At 34.4% G+C, this 18,726-nt stretch overlaps 2 protein-coding genes across 2 annotated transcripts; both read right to left on the bottom strand.

The window, feature by feature from the left end:
- Nucleotides 1-7,314: 7,314 nt before the first annotated feature.
- Nucleotides 7,315-8,262, bottom strand: LOC124078354 (olfactory receptor 4C15-like). Its single transcript, XM_046423106.1, has one exon. It carries the CDS (start codon nucleotides 8,236-8,238, stop codon nucleotides 7,315-7,317), a length of 924 nt encoding a protein of 307 aa, XP_046279062.1. The 5' UTR covers nucleotides 8,239-8,262.
- Nucleotides 8,263-8,798: 536 nt separating this feature from the next.
- Nucleotides 8,799-18,219, bottom strand: LOC124078350 (olfactory receptor 4C15-like). Its single transcript, XM_046423099.1, has 3 exons — nucleotides 17,321-18,219; nucleotides 16,764-16,822; nucleotides 8,799-8,950 (listed from the first exon to the last, which is right to left on the bottom strand). The coding sequence occupies exons 1-3, from the start codon at nucleotides 18,217-18,219 to the stop codon at nucleotides 8,799-8,801; spliced, it is 1,110 nt and encodes a 369-aa protein (XP_046279055.1).
- Nucleotides 18,220-18,726: the final 507 nt, after the last annotated feature.

Below are 18,726 nucleotides of genomic sequence, written 5' to 3'. Positions count from 1 at the left end.
ACAATTTCATGTTTGTTTTTAAGAACTTTTTATGACTTATTTTTATAGCAAAATGTAAGTAATAAACTATGTGCTGAGATTGGGTAAACTCAGTTCCCTAATTCTCAGGACTTTTTTTTTTTAATTACCAAGGCCACTTTTCAAACACAGGCACATATCCACACATATTTTAAAACTTTCTAATCAATTTCTGTGAAAAGATGTTTTGTCATTATGAGGGAAATGAGTGGGTGGCTATAAATTCATTAAAAAATGATTGATGGTAAAATCAAGACCTCTTTTGTGATGTGCAGGATCAGTCAAATGTTCTTACAAGAATAATCCTTGTATAATCAGCAGTGTGTGCAAAATAATAAATAATTGGACTAAAAAGTGTATTTTTGAAACTCTTGAAACATTTTCAGATGTAGTGATTTATGGATAAAGATTTACAACAGTGAGCAACCAGGAGGTATGAATCAGAGAATGTGAACACTCTTCCTACTGAGCTGGCATGTCTCCATCATGTCCAGAAAACATCTCTTCTTTTTCTCTGCAGAACCTGTTATGTTGAAATAATGCCTCTGAAGCTCCTGTACTACCATTCTTAAACTGCATTTTTCATCACACTCAAGACATCCCTATAAGGATAATAGAAAGAGACACAGAGAAAAGATGTAGAGGCAGGAAAGATTACAGAATGGCAGAGAGGCCAAACTGCCAAGCTTTATTTATATCAATAGGTTACTTTAGGTCATTGGCATCATTATTACATATTGTTCATTGTATCACTAGGCAGGCTACAGACAGTAACATTATGCAGCTTATTCCTCAGTTACACATACTAAATTGGAATGTGTAATGTTAGGAGCTTTGTGTAGCTCTCAAGAAAGTGGATTGTATGAAGTTACTGTTATATGGACAGGTTTAGGCTCAGTGAAACATTGTGGTTGTCTAACAAGATAATTTCTTTATTCCCAGGAGTTATGTGCCTGATATCAAATTAAAAGCTTATAAGACTCTAGCACAGAGCCTCCTCATGCAGGGAATTTCCACAACAGCTAGACATTGTACATGTATTAGTTATCTTACTAGCTCCTAGAAGAAACTGCAGGGCATTCTAAGGGTGGGAAACAGAATGCCTGCTATCCCCAGGAGTTTGCTCACCAGAAGAATGCTTCCCTATATATTTCCACAGTCAGAATCCCTACACATCCCATCATTTATTGGGCTGCAAAGATTACTGTCCTCCAGGGACTCTCTCACATATACTTTCTTGATAATGATCACAGACATAAATACAATGATCAGAGTATGGAAAAAAAATGTGAACAATGAGTCCTTTCTTGTTCATGCCAAATTGGACTTTTAGAATGTTTTAGTACAAGGATAAAACTACACATTCTGACCACATTATTCCTTGAATTCCTTAGGCTTTAATCACTGCCTGCCATAATGTAATTTTTATTGAATGTGTCCACAGCCTTGCAGCCACACACTGCAACAAGCAGAAAGAGAGGGGTCAGATAATTTAAAACCATGCAAACTTTAATTTAGATAATCATGTTTCCAACTAGATGCTAACATATACAAATAAACTCAGATTGAGAAATGTGTTATCTCAGTGGTCAGTATGTAGTCTGAAGCCACCTTCTGTCAAACCACATCCCACCGCCCAATAAGGATCTGACATTCAACCAGGCCCTTGATCTTTACCTACAGAACATAAATGATTCTAGAAACTACCTTTAAGGTATGCTAGGAAGGCTGGATAATTCAATATGTGCAAAGCATAGAGAAGATGTGGCTGTGCACTATGTACAATTGGAGTAACTACATTCATTATGATTATTAGGACTGGCTTTCTTAGGGTTAATTTTTATTTTTCAAAAATGTCAATTTCAACAATTTACTTAACAATAATACAGTTACATGTTTTAAGCCGAGTGTGGTGGAATATGCCTGTAATCCAGCGGCAGAAGCTGAGGCAGGAGGATTGTGAAGTCATAGCCAGCTTCACCAACAGTGAGGCACTAAGCAACCCAGTGAGACTCTGTCTCTAAATAAATACAAGATAGGGCTGGGGATGTGGCTCAGTGGTTGGGTGCCACAGCCCTGGTACCAAAACAAACAAACAAACAAAGGGTTTTAAAACACGAAAATCCTTTGATGAGTGACATAAGTTATATTGTTATCATGGATCATCCTAATTTTTCACAATGTTCAGAAGCTATGAAAGCAGCTTCAAATAACTTTAGTAAATATTTAAAAATTAATTAAAAGTACATGGCATTTATAAGATTGAAATGAGAAGAAAGAAAAAATAAAAATGCTTTCTTGGACAGATAGATAAACAAGAAAACTCTAGTTAGGCAGACTCCAAGGTTATAGAAGGAAAACTTGGAAATAAGTTATCCTCTTAACTATAGTCCATGAAAGCAAAGTTATGAAATTTTTATGTTTTCATTAAAATTTGAAGGCATAAAAACATGATAAAATTTTGATTAAGTCATCTGAGAACAAACAGAAGTCTGAATTACTTAATTGAATTTTATTGTCCTTTACAACTTAAATTACACACAATTGGACCTGAAGGTTATCTTTAACAAAGAGCTTATTCACTTTCATAAGAAAGAGGCCCACTGAAAATTTCCATCTTTCTGTTTCCTGCACTTAGTAATTCAGTGCAAAATACAAGTAGACTCATGATGGTTCTCATAAAATAAAGACTGGTGTGCAGGGCATCCCACACATGATTCCTCAATGCCAATTTATTTCTTATCAATGACTTAAAAGAGTTAACTCTCAAATTTTCTCTGTGGGGTATATGAAAACTAAACATTTTCCCTCAGCTGAAATATCCATGTTATTTTATTGTGAAAATCAATAGACCAAAAAGACTAGATATTCAGGTTAAAATGTCACAAATTCCAATATGATAGTTGCCAATCCTGGAATGCTTTCAGTAGGTATTCACAGAGCATCATTGAGATAGTTATTTTATTTCTCTAAACATGTAAAAATTTCAGGTATTATGTATTCTCATTACTTTTTCCAACCTCTCTTAATGTTTTGCTTCATTTCTGTCATTTTTTTTTAAAAGTAAACTGGGCAGAGTGGTGCATGCCTGTAATCCCAAGGGCTTGGGAGGGCTAAGGCAGGAGAATCACAGATTCAAAGCTAGCCTCAGTAACTTAGTGAGGCCTTAAGCAACTTAGAAAGACCCTGTCTCAAAAAAAAAAAAAAAAAAAAAAAAAGGCTGAAGATAGGGCTCAGTGGATAAGCACCTACACACAAACACACACACACACACACACACACACAGACACACACATTTAAAAATATGATGATTCAGGCCAGGCATAGTGGTATACACCTGTAATCCCAGTGGCTAGGAAGGCTAGGAAGGCTGAGGCAGGAGAATCATGAGTTCAAAGCTAACCTCAGCAACAGGGATGCACTAAGCAACTCAGTGAGACCCTGTCTCTAAATAAAATACAAAAAGGGATATGGATGTGGCTCAGTGATGGAGTGCCCCTGATTTCAATCCCTGGTACCCCCCCCCAAAAAAAAAAAAACATAATGAAATAGCTCCTACAGTTCTTACATGCACTGGTTGAGATTCTCACCATGACTTTCAAAGTTCCCTGTACCACTATCTGCCTTTCCATTTGTCCTCCTGCGCTTGAGCTCGTGTATGTGCCATGAGCTCTTCTTCCTCCTGAATACATTCCCTGATTACTCCCTGTCTCACACCATTAATTCTTCCTCTGCTCTCACCTCCACTGTCCATTTCTACTGTGGACACAGCACCAGTATAAATACCTTCTCCTCAGAAAAGCCTTTGCAGATTGCACCAGGCAGGTAACTTACTTGCTAATGTCCTCCACTATTAAAACATGCACATATTTGTCAAATCATATAATCTTGAAGACATCATGCTCTCATTTTTACTTTAACAATTTTTATTTAAAATATTTCACAATACATTAAAACCATGGTGCACAGCTAAGGCTAAACTGAATTGGTAGAGTTTTGTAGGGAGCATCAGAGATCCAGGATGAGAACCTGTGTATTCAAATTCTATGAAATGATTCTCTAATACACCACCCCACATGCCACACAAAGCCCCATGCTCCAACCATCTAGGTGGAGCCGATATAAAATCAAGAAATCAGAAACAGAGGAGAAAAACAAAGCAAACAACAACAACAAAAACACTATTCTGTTCTTATGTTCTGACTGCACTAATGGACACAATCTTCAGCATGGCTCAAAGAGAATGTAAAGTTTATATGCATATTTGAAAAATGATATGATAAAAAATTTAAATGATTACAGTATAAGGGGAGGAGTCAGAGCCAAAGTGAAAAGAATTACATTTTTACAAAACGCCAGAGAAGAAAGAGAGTAACGGAATCAGGGTAACACTCAAAAGTGCCAGAGTGAGTAATGATGCACATAGTAGGCAAAGAGTCGTTTAAGAGGGAAATCCACTGCAAGACATTGGACAAAATCAAGAATGTATCTGGCTAATCATTCCATGAAATGTCATTTCTGAAAAGTTTTTAAAATTAGGATCTTTGAAGAAAGAAGAGTAGAATGAATCAGGCTTTAATACCCTGTGGACATATATGACCATACAACTAGTGTGATTCTACATCTTGGACAACCAGAAGAAAGAGAAATTAGATTCCATTTATGTATGATGTGTCAAAGTGCACATACTGTCATGTATAATTAATTAGAGCAAATTTTTAAAAATTAGGATCGTGTTCTACATGTATTTTCTGCTTTCACATATCCAGAGACATTTTTTTCTAAATTCACGTCATTTAAATTAACATAATGTGTTTCTGAAAACTCTTTGAATAACTACAGAAACCTTAACAGGTTAAATTATAATCAGCATACAGTTAGATGGCCTAAAAGCTTTTCAGCATTGGAATGAGCCTCACCATGCCTAAGCTAATCAATATCGAAAACAAAATGGAAAGCCAAAGCAACAATTGTTTGGGGAAGAATTTTGAATTATGTTGTTCAAAAAACTAGTGGGAAAGAAAAGAGTTTGGTAGATGTCTTTCAGTATTTGTTTATCCCCCTGCTGAATATTAGTGGATTTTTCTCCTTGTATAAATCTACGGAGTACACAATAAAATGTTAGGCATTAGAATAATAATAATAAAAAAAACTTGTTTGAATTTGAGCATATGATGGAGCAGACATGAATTGGTACTGACCCATTGGCCAGAATAGTGCTTTACCCTATAGCTACATTTCAAATCTTGGCTCTACAGATTCATAAGGCAATGGAACTAATCTAGCAAATCCACATTTCTTGAGCTAATTCTTAGAGACAAATAAAATGAAATATGAGGACCTTGGAAGGGAGAGGACATGAAGAAGCTACCCCTTCTTTTAAGACTGGCAGATGTGAAGAAAGGGAAAGGCAAAGGAGAAGCATGCTGTCATTTCTGAGCCTTGTCACACTCTTGGTCTGCTGCAGGGCACCCACATTGTCCAGGAGAGATTGCAGATTCACAGTTTAATCTTTTGTGGACTTTTTTTCCCATGAGTGATAAATGAAATCACACATATTTTTTGCATGTCTATCATGAGGAATAAAGTAACATCATATACTCTTATACTTTAGTGATGGCCTATAAGATTAAATAGAGTAAAATAAAGACAATTTACTATTTTTTATTTTTTTTGCCAACAATACTCTCTGGCATGTTATCAGTGATTTTTTTTTTTTTTTTTGCTAGGGAAAAAATAAAATATTTAATTCTCAATAACTTCACTGCATGTGGCACTTGACAATCTGAGTCTAACAGATATAGTAATGAGAGTAAATGTGTTTATAAATTTGAATGATATTCTTATTGATTATTGCTAAAATGAATTATTTGCACTTTGGTATATGAAATAAAAATCAATAATTAAAATCACCAAGTAAACTGTAATTAAATATTTTTTTTGAAAATCTGCTTTCTTTTTAACATATTTTGCATTTTACTTTTAAAGGGTACATGCTGTCACAAATCTAAATATATAGTTATGTGTAACAGACATAATAATTTTAAACTAACATTCACAAATAATGTGTGGTAATTTCCTTAGGCTTATCATTAACCTTTAAGTAGTATGTTATTAATTTATTTATTTACTTACTTACTTAGTTATTTTTTATTCTAATTTGTTATATATGGCAGCAGTCTGCTTTTATAGCTCATTCTTCTGGGTTCTATTCCCTCTGCAGGGCCATGAGGAAAGTGTGCTCCTTATACCTTTAACTTTAAACTAGTACAGATAGTAGTGTGGTGTCTCAGGATTTGCTTCTGATTGTAATAGAATAAAAGACCCTCGTTGCTCACTTCCATGAGGAATTGTTCCAACTTCTGTACCATAGCTGATTGGTATGAGGTGTCCACCTGACCCAAGGAGATCACCCCATAGGCGGGATTGAGCCAATCAGATTCTATCCCTCAAATTCAAGAAGAGACTCAACTGTAGCAGATGGTAAAAGTTGAATGGAATGTATGAAATATGATATGTCAAGAGCTTTGTAATATTTTGAACAACTAATAATAAAAAAATTAAAAATTATTATTATTATTATTATTAGCAACAACAAAAAATGAATATTGAAAATAGATATATATAGATAAACATACAAACATATATGCACATATATATACATGTGTATATAGATACAAAAATAAAAGCATACCAAATTGAAGACAAGTAATATTATATAAAGAGATAAAATAACAATCATAAGTAGTTTAAAAAAAAAGCATAAATACTTAATGAATTTGGTGTCAACATACCTTATATACAAACAGAGATATGGTAAAAAAAAAAAAAGGAAGAATTGAAATTATGTGGGTGCCTTGAGAACTTTTCTTTCTGAATTTTTTCTGTTTGCTAACTCCTGATGTTTTACATCAGAATCACTGATTTCAGCTCAGAGAAATTGTTCTTTTTACTTGAAATGTTCCTAATTTCTAATATTCTCTTTCACAAAGATTATTTTCCTTCAAAGCTTATGAAAAAATTCTCACAATTTAAATCACAGTTTTAATAGACATAAGAAAGTATAAAATTGAACTATCTTTGAGTTACATATGAGAGTATTAAGTAGGCAACACCTAGTAAAAGTCTGATCTCCAATTGAAAACGTTTTAACTTCCCCAAGCAGTACAATTTCCCCTTAAAATCATGTGATTTCTTTTTATATAAGAAACATGAAAAAAAGTATTTGAGTGTTTATCTAAATAAATACTAAGTTTTTTATACTTTGTATTTTTAACTGTAATATATTATTTTTTATCATAAATCAACAACAGTCTTCAATAATTTCCTCATGGCATTTTTCACTTCCTTATTTCTCAAAGTATAAATCAAAGGATTCAGCAATGGAGTCAAGATGGTGTAAAATATTTCCACTTCTTTATCAAAAGAGAAGGCAGAAGGAGGTCTTGCATATATAAATATGCATGGGACAAATAACAAAACCACAACAGCAATGTGAGATCCACAGGTGGACAGAGCTTTCCTACGCCCCTCAGCACTGTGTGTTCTCAGGGAGAACAAGATGATACCATAGGAAACAAGCAATAAGGAGAGGTTGATGATACAGAGTAACCCACTGCTGGCAAACACCAGAAGACCTAGGACATGTGTGTCAGTGCAGGCCAGCTCCAGTAATGGGTACAGGTCACACATGAAATGATCAATGATGTTAGGTCCACAGAAGGGCAGCTGGAAAGTAAAGAGAATCTGTATGATGGCATGCAAGAAGCCCCCTGTCCAGGACACCCCCACCAGGATGCCACAGAGCCTCCAGTTCATGATGGAAGAGTAGTGCAAGGGCTTGCAAATGGCCACATAGTGGTCATAGGCCATGGCTGTGAGGGTAATCATCTCTGCTCCACCGAGGAAGTGCTCAGCAAAAAGTTGAATCATGCATCCTGTAAAGGAGATGGTTTTCCTCTTGTACAAGGAGTCTGCAATCATTTTTGGTGTGATGACAGAGGAGAAGCAGGCATCCAGGAAGGACAGGACAGCCAAGAAGAAGTACATGGGGGAGCCCAGCAGTGCAGGGCTACAGAGGATGGTCACTACAATCAGCATGTTGCCTGCAATTGTTGCAATGTAGACCAACAAAAACACAATGAATACTATTTTCTGAACAGTAGGATTCTGTGAAAACCCAAGGAGGACAAATTCAGTTATAAAGCTTTGGTTTGTCATGATTTCTCTTGAAATAGAGTAAAACTGATGATAGAAATCTGCAAGTATAATTTAAAAAAAAATCAGACTAGTTTTTAAAAGTAAAACCAAAAAGCTGATATGTACTTATGACAGTTTTGTTTTTTGTTTTGAATTTTTGGTACCAGTAATGGAAGCCTGTGTTGCTAACCACTGAGACACACTCCCAGTTGTTATTATTTTTTATTTTGAGAAGTCTCACTAAGTTGCTTAGGGCCTTGCTAAGTTGGTGAGGCCAGCTTTGAAATTATGACCCACCTGGCTGAGCTTCTTGAGCTTCTGAAATTAGAGGAGTATGCCCAGATGCTATAGTCCTCATGAAACTTTTATTATTGTATGAGTACTACCTATTGAAATATTATCACTAAGAACAACGTCAAGTAATCAAGGCCAGCCATAGCTCAGGGCTCACTGTCTCAGAGCTAATCTGGTTTAAGTGTTATTATCTTAATTTTACTAATGGGAAACTCAAGTTTAAAGAAAGTAAGTTCAAGCAAACAGAAGATGCTTGACATGGGATGTCACACACAGCACCTCTGCCCTCACATCCAAGGCATTTCCACTGGATCAACAAGGAAATGATGGAATTTGTATTTTCTATCAGAGACTTCAATGCAGGCTGATCTTTCTAGAATTTCTATCCACTTGTAAAGCTTAAAGCCTCTGATTCTTTGTTCATGTTTCAATGAAGCACCTTGATAAAGGAAATACAACAAATGATGAGTAATGAGAATCTACATCTGATCCTCTAAACATGCAAACCAGCAGCAACCACGTAGATAAGGAAGAGAACAGGTTAGCTGTCAGCCATAGTCTAAAGGCTTAATCAATCATTTGCCAATGCTTACATGACCTACTCTGATCAAGTATAACTCAAGATGAATGTTTCAAATTGTTGAGACTTTCTTATTGTCAGATGGAGATATTCATTTATAGCTTACCTGCTCATCTCCAGGGGTTATCATGAGGGTCAAATTTGAAAGGGTGGAAATGTTGCTTATGATGACCATCATAAGGTTACAAATTGGTTACAAACTAACCAATTGTAGTTATTATATACTCACTTAAAGAAACCAGTTGACTTGTTTGCAGAATGCTCTTCCATGAAGCATCCACATAGTTACTTGAACTATTGATACCACAGTCCACAGACAGACAGAGCTTCAAAGAATGATATGTCCTCACCTGTATGTATAATAAAAATCAATCAGTGAAATAGCATATGTGTGTGTCCATATTACATTTTCTACATATATATGTATTTTAAAAAGGCTAATAGAAATATAATGGGTTCATGTGAGAATAAAAAAAATGATTTTTATGACTCCCAGAAACAATTTAAAATTTTTACATAACTAATATATATTTATGTAAATTAATACTTATTTGTTCACATACTTTAAAACAATCATTTCCATTGAGTTCTCAGGTCTTTCCTGACCAATGTCTATATTGTGAACTTCATAGCCACTTAAAAGAAAGCAACAACATAAAAGAGCATCTGTAAGTTCATTGGATCAGGTAGAAAACACTTATTACAGAATAAAGAATAGCAATACATCATTCAGCACTATTCATCTTAGCCTAGCACCAAAGCAAGAAAGTCAAAGAAAGAAAATGAGTGAGAACATCAGTGGATATGGGTTCAAATCCAGATCCTTCTCTTTATTCTATAGCATGGATCAGGTTACTTAAAATCCTTAAAATTCTGTCTACTTGTACCTCTGGTACTTATGGGTGTAATGTCTACACATAGGTTTCTTGTGTAAATCAGGTAAAGTCATATACATAAAAACACTCATGTTCATTAGCACTGAAGAAATAATATTTTTAAATGCACTGTACTTTTAAATATCTCCAGTAGCCCCTGACTATGTTATTGTGGACTCAGACCCACCTGTATCCACGCCTTCTTCAGATTGCTTCATTGTGCAACAGGAACCAATGGAGTGGGAAGTTGAAGACAGGACCCTAAAGTCATCTAATAATTACAGACATCTTATCTCTACACTTCTGTTTTCTGAGTGGTCTAAGAGCAAAACCATTGCATGACTAAAATGTTGTTTAATGTAAATGAAACAATCCCCTCTTTCCCAAATGAAAGTAATTCTTAATATTAGTGTTAAAAATCTAACATAGAGAATATGCTCTGCTCCATGGTTCACAATTACAAGGTTTAGAATATTAAATCATTAAATGTTACTTATCTTAAATAAAATATATTGTCTTAGATTGAATCCTGGGGTATCTAAATGACAATAGTGGCAAAATTAGTGAAATATGAACAAAATCTGGTGTTTACTTATAAAAATGCATTTATATTCATGTCATACAATGACAAATGCACCCATAATAATGTAAGGTAATAATATTAAGGGAAATTGATATTCTATATAAATTTTCTGTATTTTTGCAAATTTTTGGTTGATCCAAAATTACTCCAAATAAAATTTAATAGGAAAAAAGGCAGTGATCAGTTTCTCCTATCAAAAATCTAGAATTCCAGCCTCATTGTCTAACAGCGATGTGCCATTTAACAAAGCCCTGTGCCTCAAGCTGCCTGACCACAGTGACAAATACAGAGGAATTATAAATATGAAGTTCACAGTAGAAGTCAAAAAGAGTATAAGAAACACTTATGTCATAATATTTAAGCAGCACAAACATACACAAAGGGAAGTAAAGGACTGAATGAATCACAAAAATATTGATTGTAATAAAAATACTTTTTAAATGTAATGGTTTTGAAAAAAAATTCACAAAAACTTCTAGATTCATTTCCAGAATCATAAATGTGTTTTTATTCTTTCTACAAATTTTCTAAACCTGAAAAAATATTATGAAACTTAAATGACAGAGGGACATTTTATCATGTAAAATGCTGTAGTATCATAGGAAACATAAATACAGCTCAATGAGAAAGATGTGTATTTAATGATACAATTAATTATATAAAGAAATAAAGGTAAAAGATTTTGCAGCAAGTCAAGAAAGAAACAAAAATATAATAATTACTCCTTAACTTGTATTAATATTTTAAATAGTATTTTACAAGCCAGAAAATACAATATTACAGTGAGAAAACTTAATCTGCAATACATAGATGAATACAATTATAAGAATATTTATAATTGAACATAATTAACAAACACAAGACTCTCCATTATTGGAATGGTTCAGAAAGAGGATGTGAGATTAGAGGGAAATTCATTTGCAAAGATGGAAGCAACACACTACCAAAAACATTAATCTTAATTTAAATTTGCAATCCATTGTAAGGTCTCCATTAATGGCCCTGCCACAGGCCCAACCCTCCCCAATCTTTATGCATTTACTGAAGACAGATTTAAATTCACAATCTCCTACAGGTAGAAGTTGAAAGTGACTGCATTTGTCCTTATGGTTTCTAAATATTGTTATTGCACATTGAAAGAATAAAGTACTATTTGTAATTACCCTGCCTATAATTTCTTTAAATCAACCATATTTCATCAATTCTTTTTAGTTTCAGGTAATAATAGGGTTCATTTGATATAAACATAAAAAGCATGGGATATACTTTGCTTTATTTGTCCCCAGTTCTTCCCCTTCCCCTCCTCTCCTTTGTCCTCCCTTCCCTTGCCTCTACTCTATTGTTCTTTGTGCTGTTTACTTACAGGTTTTTTAACCATATTTTTGACCCAGGATGTTAATCAACAATAGTAGATAAATTCCCTCAGAATTCATAGCCTTTTTTTTGTCCCTCAATGTTGCTCTTTAGCTTAACTTAAATGTTTAATCATTTATACTTATGACATATATATTTTAAATATATATATATGTGTATATATATATAAAGAGATGTAGATACAGATCATACATACATACACACACACACACACACACACACACACGACATGCTTCTGTAATTTGAGAAAAAAATTCTGTAATAAATATCTGGATACAATACAACAATATAATACAACCACTGGTGTGCTTCCAAACGGATGCCTGAGCTACCTTGCTTCCTTTTCTGTTGTTTCAGTGGTTTAGCACAATTTAAGGTAGAGACAAACCACAGTGGCAAGTGCTACAGTTCAGAGCTTAGCCACATAGATTTTTCTGAATAATTCTGAGGCAAAAAACTAATGCTACTTATAATATCAAATGCACATAGGAACAATTAAACAATTAAACCTAAAGACTCCATTCTGTGGCTTAGTCACTCTTTTTTAGGCTTAATGTTTATCCCTGGACTTTTTAGTAGTGTGTTGTGGAAATAATGAATGTTACATTCTATATCTATGACCTGTGACTGTAACTGCAAGAATTATCTTTACTAGATTAATATGTCAGTACTTTTTCTAAAATGTCTGAAAAGACTACCTTTTAATCTAAAACATTACAATAATGCAAACATTAGCAGGCAAATGACCTGTTGTTACTTTTAAGTGGAAGCTAAATAAGCAGATCTCACAGAACTAAAGAGAAGAACCATGGTTCCTAAAGGCTGGGAAAAGTGGGGTGGGAGGAGAGCTGCAGTGTTCTAAAATAGGCAGCATATCTCCTACTTTAGGATAACCAGAGTTGAAACCAATTGACTGTGTATTTCTAAAAAACTGGTAGTGATGATTTTGTGTTTTCCTAAGTCAAAAACATAATACATATTTGAGGTGACAGGCAATGCTGATTACTTTGCTTAATCAAACTGTTCCCATAAATATGTACAATCATTATGTGTCCATTAAAATGAATAAAGAAAAAAATAATAAGTATGCGTAAAGATCTACATATTTGGAGAAATATTTCATATCTTTTTGTAGTTCACTCAATGAAATAGAAATTCTCCCCTACTACACCCACTCAAAAATATGCATTTGATGTGTTTCTAAGTGTTTGAATTTATATTGAAGATAAATGCCTGAAAATGGGTCTTATTTCATCAGAGTTGGTTTTATCAATATAACAAAACTCTCCCTCCAAAAATAAGATGCACTCCAAGAGCCACTGTTCATTGTACATTTATCCTGTGTCAACTATGTACTGTGTGCTCCTTATGTATTATTTATTGACTTCAACATCCCTTGACCTTGCTAATCTTATAATATTCATTCAACATGCCTGAAGTCCTAAAGGTCATGCAGTTATACCAAATGCACAGTTATTGACATATTGATCCTGTGCCCTGCTCTAAGCACTACCACATCAAGCACAATTGTAAGCACTGCACCTTAATTTGCAAACATCCATGAAAATCCAAATCATAAATCTCACCGTGTGTCAGTTCTTTTAAAAAATTCTAGTGATGGCGAACTCTATGGAGAAACATTTGCTCAGTGACCTGCAAAACATGATGTCCATATCCAAGTCTTTATACCTAAGAAAGAGGAAGAGCTCCTGTGACAGTCAAGGTAGAGAATGTCCCCATTGCTCCTCCAAGTGGTCTCATAAACAAAGTAAAAGAGAGAAAAAGAAATGAGTAACATTTCCTCCTGGATTTCCATGTAGACTTTAAAGAATCTTCCCTCAGAGGTCATGAACTTGTAGAATTACTCTTTGGTTTTCCCCAGGGAGAAATTTTCCATCAGCATGATATGCCAAAACACAATTCTGTGTTTTTTTTTTAACTTGCTCATGTATCTGCAAAACTTTTGTCCCGAGCAATTAAAGGTTGTGTTTTCTGTTTTCCTGTCTTACTGACCTTGGATTTCTATCTGAAGATGTTTTCATTTCCCATGATACTCAGGAATAGAGCACTGGGTATTTGGGCACAGAACATACTGTCTCTTTCAGTATTCAGGTTAAATCCTGGGCATCTAGTAAATATAAACACAAAATTCTATGATAAACCATTCATCCATCACTCTATATGGAAAACCTAACTATAGCAAAGAGTATTTATGAAACAAAAATATTTCATATAAAATATGTGAAGAGGTATGCATTATTTGATTGTTAGTTTTCTCTCATAAACTGATCTTATAAAATAATAATTAAAAGAAAGCAAAATTTACAAAGAAGATTGAAGGAACTTTCCTTTTTTAATTTACTTGGAAAACGGTGTGGCAGATGTAACTAAGGTAAAGGAACATAGCATTTAAAATGATATTTTGGGGAAAACTTGAACACAGATGTTTAAATTGCTTCAGGAGGATCCTCACCAACAATTTGCTGTTATTGCAGAATTTAAATATTTCATTGTATCTAATTTTATGTCTCCTCACACAACACAAAAAAAGTGCATAATTTAAGTGTTTTTTAAGAAATGTTGAAATCTAAAAGGACCATTAATTCTATAGTCTGTGGACTTAATCACTACATTCCATAATGTGGTATTTGTAGACTGTTTCCCCAACCCTGCAGCCACACATTGCAATCAACAGGAAGAGAGAGAGTGGTCAGGAAATTTAAAACCACAAAAACCTCAATTTATATCATGAGGTTCTCAACTAGATTCTGATACACACAGACAAAACCAGACTGAGAAGTGTGTTATCTCAGTGATCAACATGGAGTTTGATGCCACACTGCATCTGATCAAAACATATCCCACTGCCCACCAGCGATTTTCATTCAACAAATCCTTTGATGTTCTCTTGTAGAACAAAAATGATTCTAAAACCCACCTTTAAGGGATGCTAAGAAATCTAGATAATTCAATATGTGCAAAGCATATACAAGATGTGGCTGTGCACTGTGTGCAATTGGGGCAATTACATTCATCATGATCATTATCACTGGCTTTCCAAGAGGTGAATTTCACTGTTCAAAAATGTGAATTTCAATTGTTCACTTACTTATAATGAAGATATTTGTACAACTGCTTTAAAACATGAAGTTCCTTTGCTGAGTGACACAATTAAGTTAGTACCATAGATCATCCTAGTTTTTTTTTTTCACAATAATAAGAGGTACAAATGATAGATCAAAATAACTTTAATAATTACAAAAAATAAAATAAATTTAATGTGAGTAGCATCTTGAAGATTGGTGTAAATATAAAATAAAAGTGAAATAGGTTTAGGGTTGTGGAAAATATTGGTATCTACAGATGAAAATATGAGGAGTGAAAGTGTTTGTAATGACAAAAAAAGAAACAAAGCTATGATGGAAATAAGAATAAAAACTCTTTTTTTGGGCAAAAAATTCAATTTGAAATTTTCAGTTATCCAAATTTCACTGTTATAGTCATACAATGAAAACAATAATAAAACCTGGAACAAGTTATCCTCTTAGTAGGAGGCCATAAATGCAAGGTTATAAAATTTGGATAACTTTTCTTTTAGCAAGTATAAATGTTGGAGCCATAAAAACATGTTAGCAGCTTTTCAAGGATAAATCAGTACCAAAGAAGAAAAGTTACCCAGAATTATTTAATTGATTTTTTTTAACCTAAGTTACCTACAACTAGAATTGGTGATTATACATAATAAATAATCTACTCTTTTTCAGATGCCAGACACCTACCCAAGAGAGCATCTTTTTTTTTCCCCCTGCATTTAGTAACTCAGTCCAAAATATTTAAGCTGCCTCATGGTTGTCCCCATAAAATAAATGCTGGCATGAAGTGCTTCCAAAGTACCATTGATCCGTGGCTTTGGACTTGCCAAGTTGTTTCTCATTGAAGACTCAGAAAGGTTACTATCAAGTGTTATCTGTGGGTGTAAAAAGACTAAACATCTTTCCTTAGTTTTAAGAGTATCATTTTACATTTTCAAAAACAGAAAACAAGTTTTGTACACTATTTTTTACTTAACAATTCTATATTAATTGTTGCATACAGTTAATGGCAAACAAAATCTCTCTCACTTTGGGTGAGATAATCTTGGTTTTCATTGTGAAAATCATTGGAACGTACTGACCAAATATTCATGCTGAGATTTCATAATTCCCATTATGATAATGGTCAATCCTAAAATCCTTTAAGTAGATCCTCACAGGCTTTTATTGAGATGATTATTTTTTTCTTTGAAGAAGGAGAAAATTCATGTATTACCAATTCTCACTTTTTCCAATCACTCCTATCTTTTTACTTCCTTTCTATCACTTGAAAAGTAAATGTGGGTAGTTAAAAATGATGAATAAACATAATAAAATAGTTGCTGCAGTTCTCAGATTGTGATTCTCACCATGACTTTCAAAGCTGCCTGTACTTCCATCTGCCTTTTCAATTGTCCTCCTAGGGCTTAAGCTCATAGACTTTACAGACTAACAACTGCTGTCCCTCCTGAATACATTCCCTGATCACTCCATAACTCACCATCAACCTTGCTTCTGCCATCCTCCCGCCACCACAATGTCCATTTCTACTGTGGACATAGCAGCAGTTTAAACACTATGTCCTCAGAAATCTTCCCAGATTGCACAAGGAAAACAAATTATTCATTAATGCCTTCCACTATTGAAATGGGTTTGCATGCATGCATGTGTGTTGAATTTAATATATAACTTTTAAGTATAATCTTCTTCAATTTCTGCTTCAACATCTTTTATTTAAAATATTTTATAATATATTATAACTGATCTACACAGCTCAGACTCAATTGGGTGATAGAATTTTGTAGGGGCAGAGATCCAGGATGAGAACCTGAGGTTTCAAATTTCATGAAATAACTTTCTAAAACACCACTCTACATGCCATACAAAGCCCCATATTCCAATCTTCCAGGATTTCTGCATCGGAGAGAATATTCTTTTCACTTGAAATTCCTAATTTCAAACATTATTTTCCTACAAAATTTTGTTTTCTAATGTGTAATATGAATGGAAATTCATTGTTATATGCTGATTCCCTTCCAGTTTTAATAAATGTAAGAAAGCATAAAATTGAACTGTCTTTAATTTATGTATGAGAATACTGAGAGGCAACTCCAAGTCAAAGTGTGATCTTCAATTAAAGTATAAGTTTTCACTGCTCCACATAGTGTAATTTCTCCTCAGAATTATGTAATCTCTTTCCATATGAGGCATATGCCAGACAAAGTGTTTGTCTAAATTAGTACTAAGTTTTTTACACTCTGCATTATATATTTTTTATACTACAATACACCATTTCTTCTGCAAAACAACCAACAGTCTATTCCACAATTTCCTCATGGATGTTTTTACTTCTTTGTTCCTCAATGTATACACCAAAGGATTGAGTAAGGGAGTCAGGATGGTGTAAAATACTTCCACTTCTTTATCAAAAGAGAAGGCAGAAGGAGGTCTTGCATATATAAATATGCATGGGACAAATAACAAAACCACAACAGTAATGTGCGATCCACAGGTGGACAGAGCTTTCCTACGCCCTTCAGAACTGTGCGTTTTCAGGGAGAACAAGATGAAGCCATAGGAGACCAGCAATAAGGAAAAGTTGATGATGCAAATTAATCCACTGTTAGCGATCACCAGAAGGCCTTGGACATGAGTGTCAGTGCAGGCCAGCTCCAGTAATGGGTACAGGTCACATAAGAAATGATCAATGACATTAGGTCCACAGAAGGGCAGCTGGAAAGTAAAGAGAATCTGTATGATGGCATGCAAGAAGCCCCCTGTCCAGGACACCCCCACCAGAATGCCACAGAGCCTCCAGTTCATGATGGAAGAGTAGTGCAAGGGCTTGCAAATGGCCACATAGCGGTCATAGGCCATGACTGTGAGGATAATCATCTCTGCCCCAGCAAATAAGTGTTCAGCAAAAAGTTGAATCATGCATCCTGTATAGGAGATGGTTTTCCTCTCGTACAGGGAGTCTGCTATCATTTTTGGTGTGATGACAGAGGAGAAGCAGGCATCCAGGAAGGACAGGACAGCCAAGAAGAAGTACATGGGGGAGCCCAGCAGTGCTGGGCTACAGAGTATGGTCACTACAATCAGCATGTTGCCCCCAATAGTTGCAATATAGACCAACAAAAACACAACAAATACTATTTTCTGAACAGCAGGATTCTGTGAAAGCCCCAGGAGCACAAATTCAGTTATGAAGCTTTGATTTTTCATGATTTATCTTAAATGGTTAAAGTAAAACTGATGATAGAAATCTGCAAATACAATAACATAGCATCAGACTAATTTCTAAAAGTCACACCATGAAGCTGACATATATTTATGACAATTTTGTTTTGATTGATTTTTCTTGGTACCAGTAATGGAAGCCTGTGTTGCCTAACCACTGAGACACATTCTCAGTGCTTTTTTTTTTTTTTTTTTTTTTTGAGACAGAGTCTCACTAAGGTGCTTAGAGCCTTGCTAAGTTGGTGAGGCCATCCTTGAAATTGTTAGACTCTCAAGCCTCTGTGATTCCAGGAATGTGGCCACATGCCAGGCTATTTATGCTTATATTATTACTATTATGAACACTGCTTATTTAATTATTATCACTGAGTACAAAACTGAAAAATGTGTTGAAGATAGTTTTCAGTGGTCATATAAAATTGAAGGAGGGATGAATTCTTGAATATTTCAAAATAACCTAGTTTTAATAAGAGGACAGCAAAGCATACACAT

The sequence above is a fragment of the Marmota monax genome, unplaced genomic scaffold (assembly GCF_021218885.2).
Source record: "Marmota monax isolate L192 unplaced genomic scaffold, Marmota_monax_Labrador192_F-V1.1 WCK01_AAM20220418_F8-fsc00441, whole genome shotgun sequence".
Taxonomy (NCBI): domain Eukaryota; kingdom Metazoa; phylum Chordata; class Mammalia; order Rodentia; family Sciuridae; genus Marmota; species Marmota monax.
The sequence above is the reverse complement of the archived record's forward strand: the minus strand, read 5'-3'. Positions and strand labels throughout refer to the sequence as shown.

Excerpts from the sequence above, each read along its gene's own strand:
- LOC124078354 (XM_046423106.1), bottom strand. The coding sequence starts at position 8,238 with ATGACAAACCAAAGCTTTATAACTGAATTTGTCCTCCTTGGGTTTTCA.
- LOC124078350 (XM_046423099.1), bottom strand. The coding sequence starts at position 18,219 with ATGAAAAATCAAAGCTTCATAACTGAATTTGTGCTCCTGGGGCTTTCA. Across the intron at positions 16,823-17,320 it reads AAAACATCCATGAGGAAATT|GTTCTCATCCTGGATCTCTG; the intron begins GTGGAATAGACT and ends TTGAAACCTCAG. Across the intron at positions 8,951-16,763 it reads CCCAATTGAGTCTGAGCTGT|GTGCTTCATTGAAACATGAA; the intron begins GTAGATCAGTTA and ends TCCTTTATCAAG.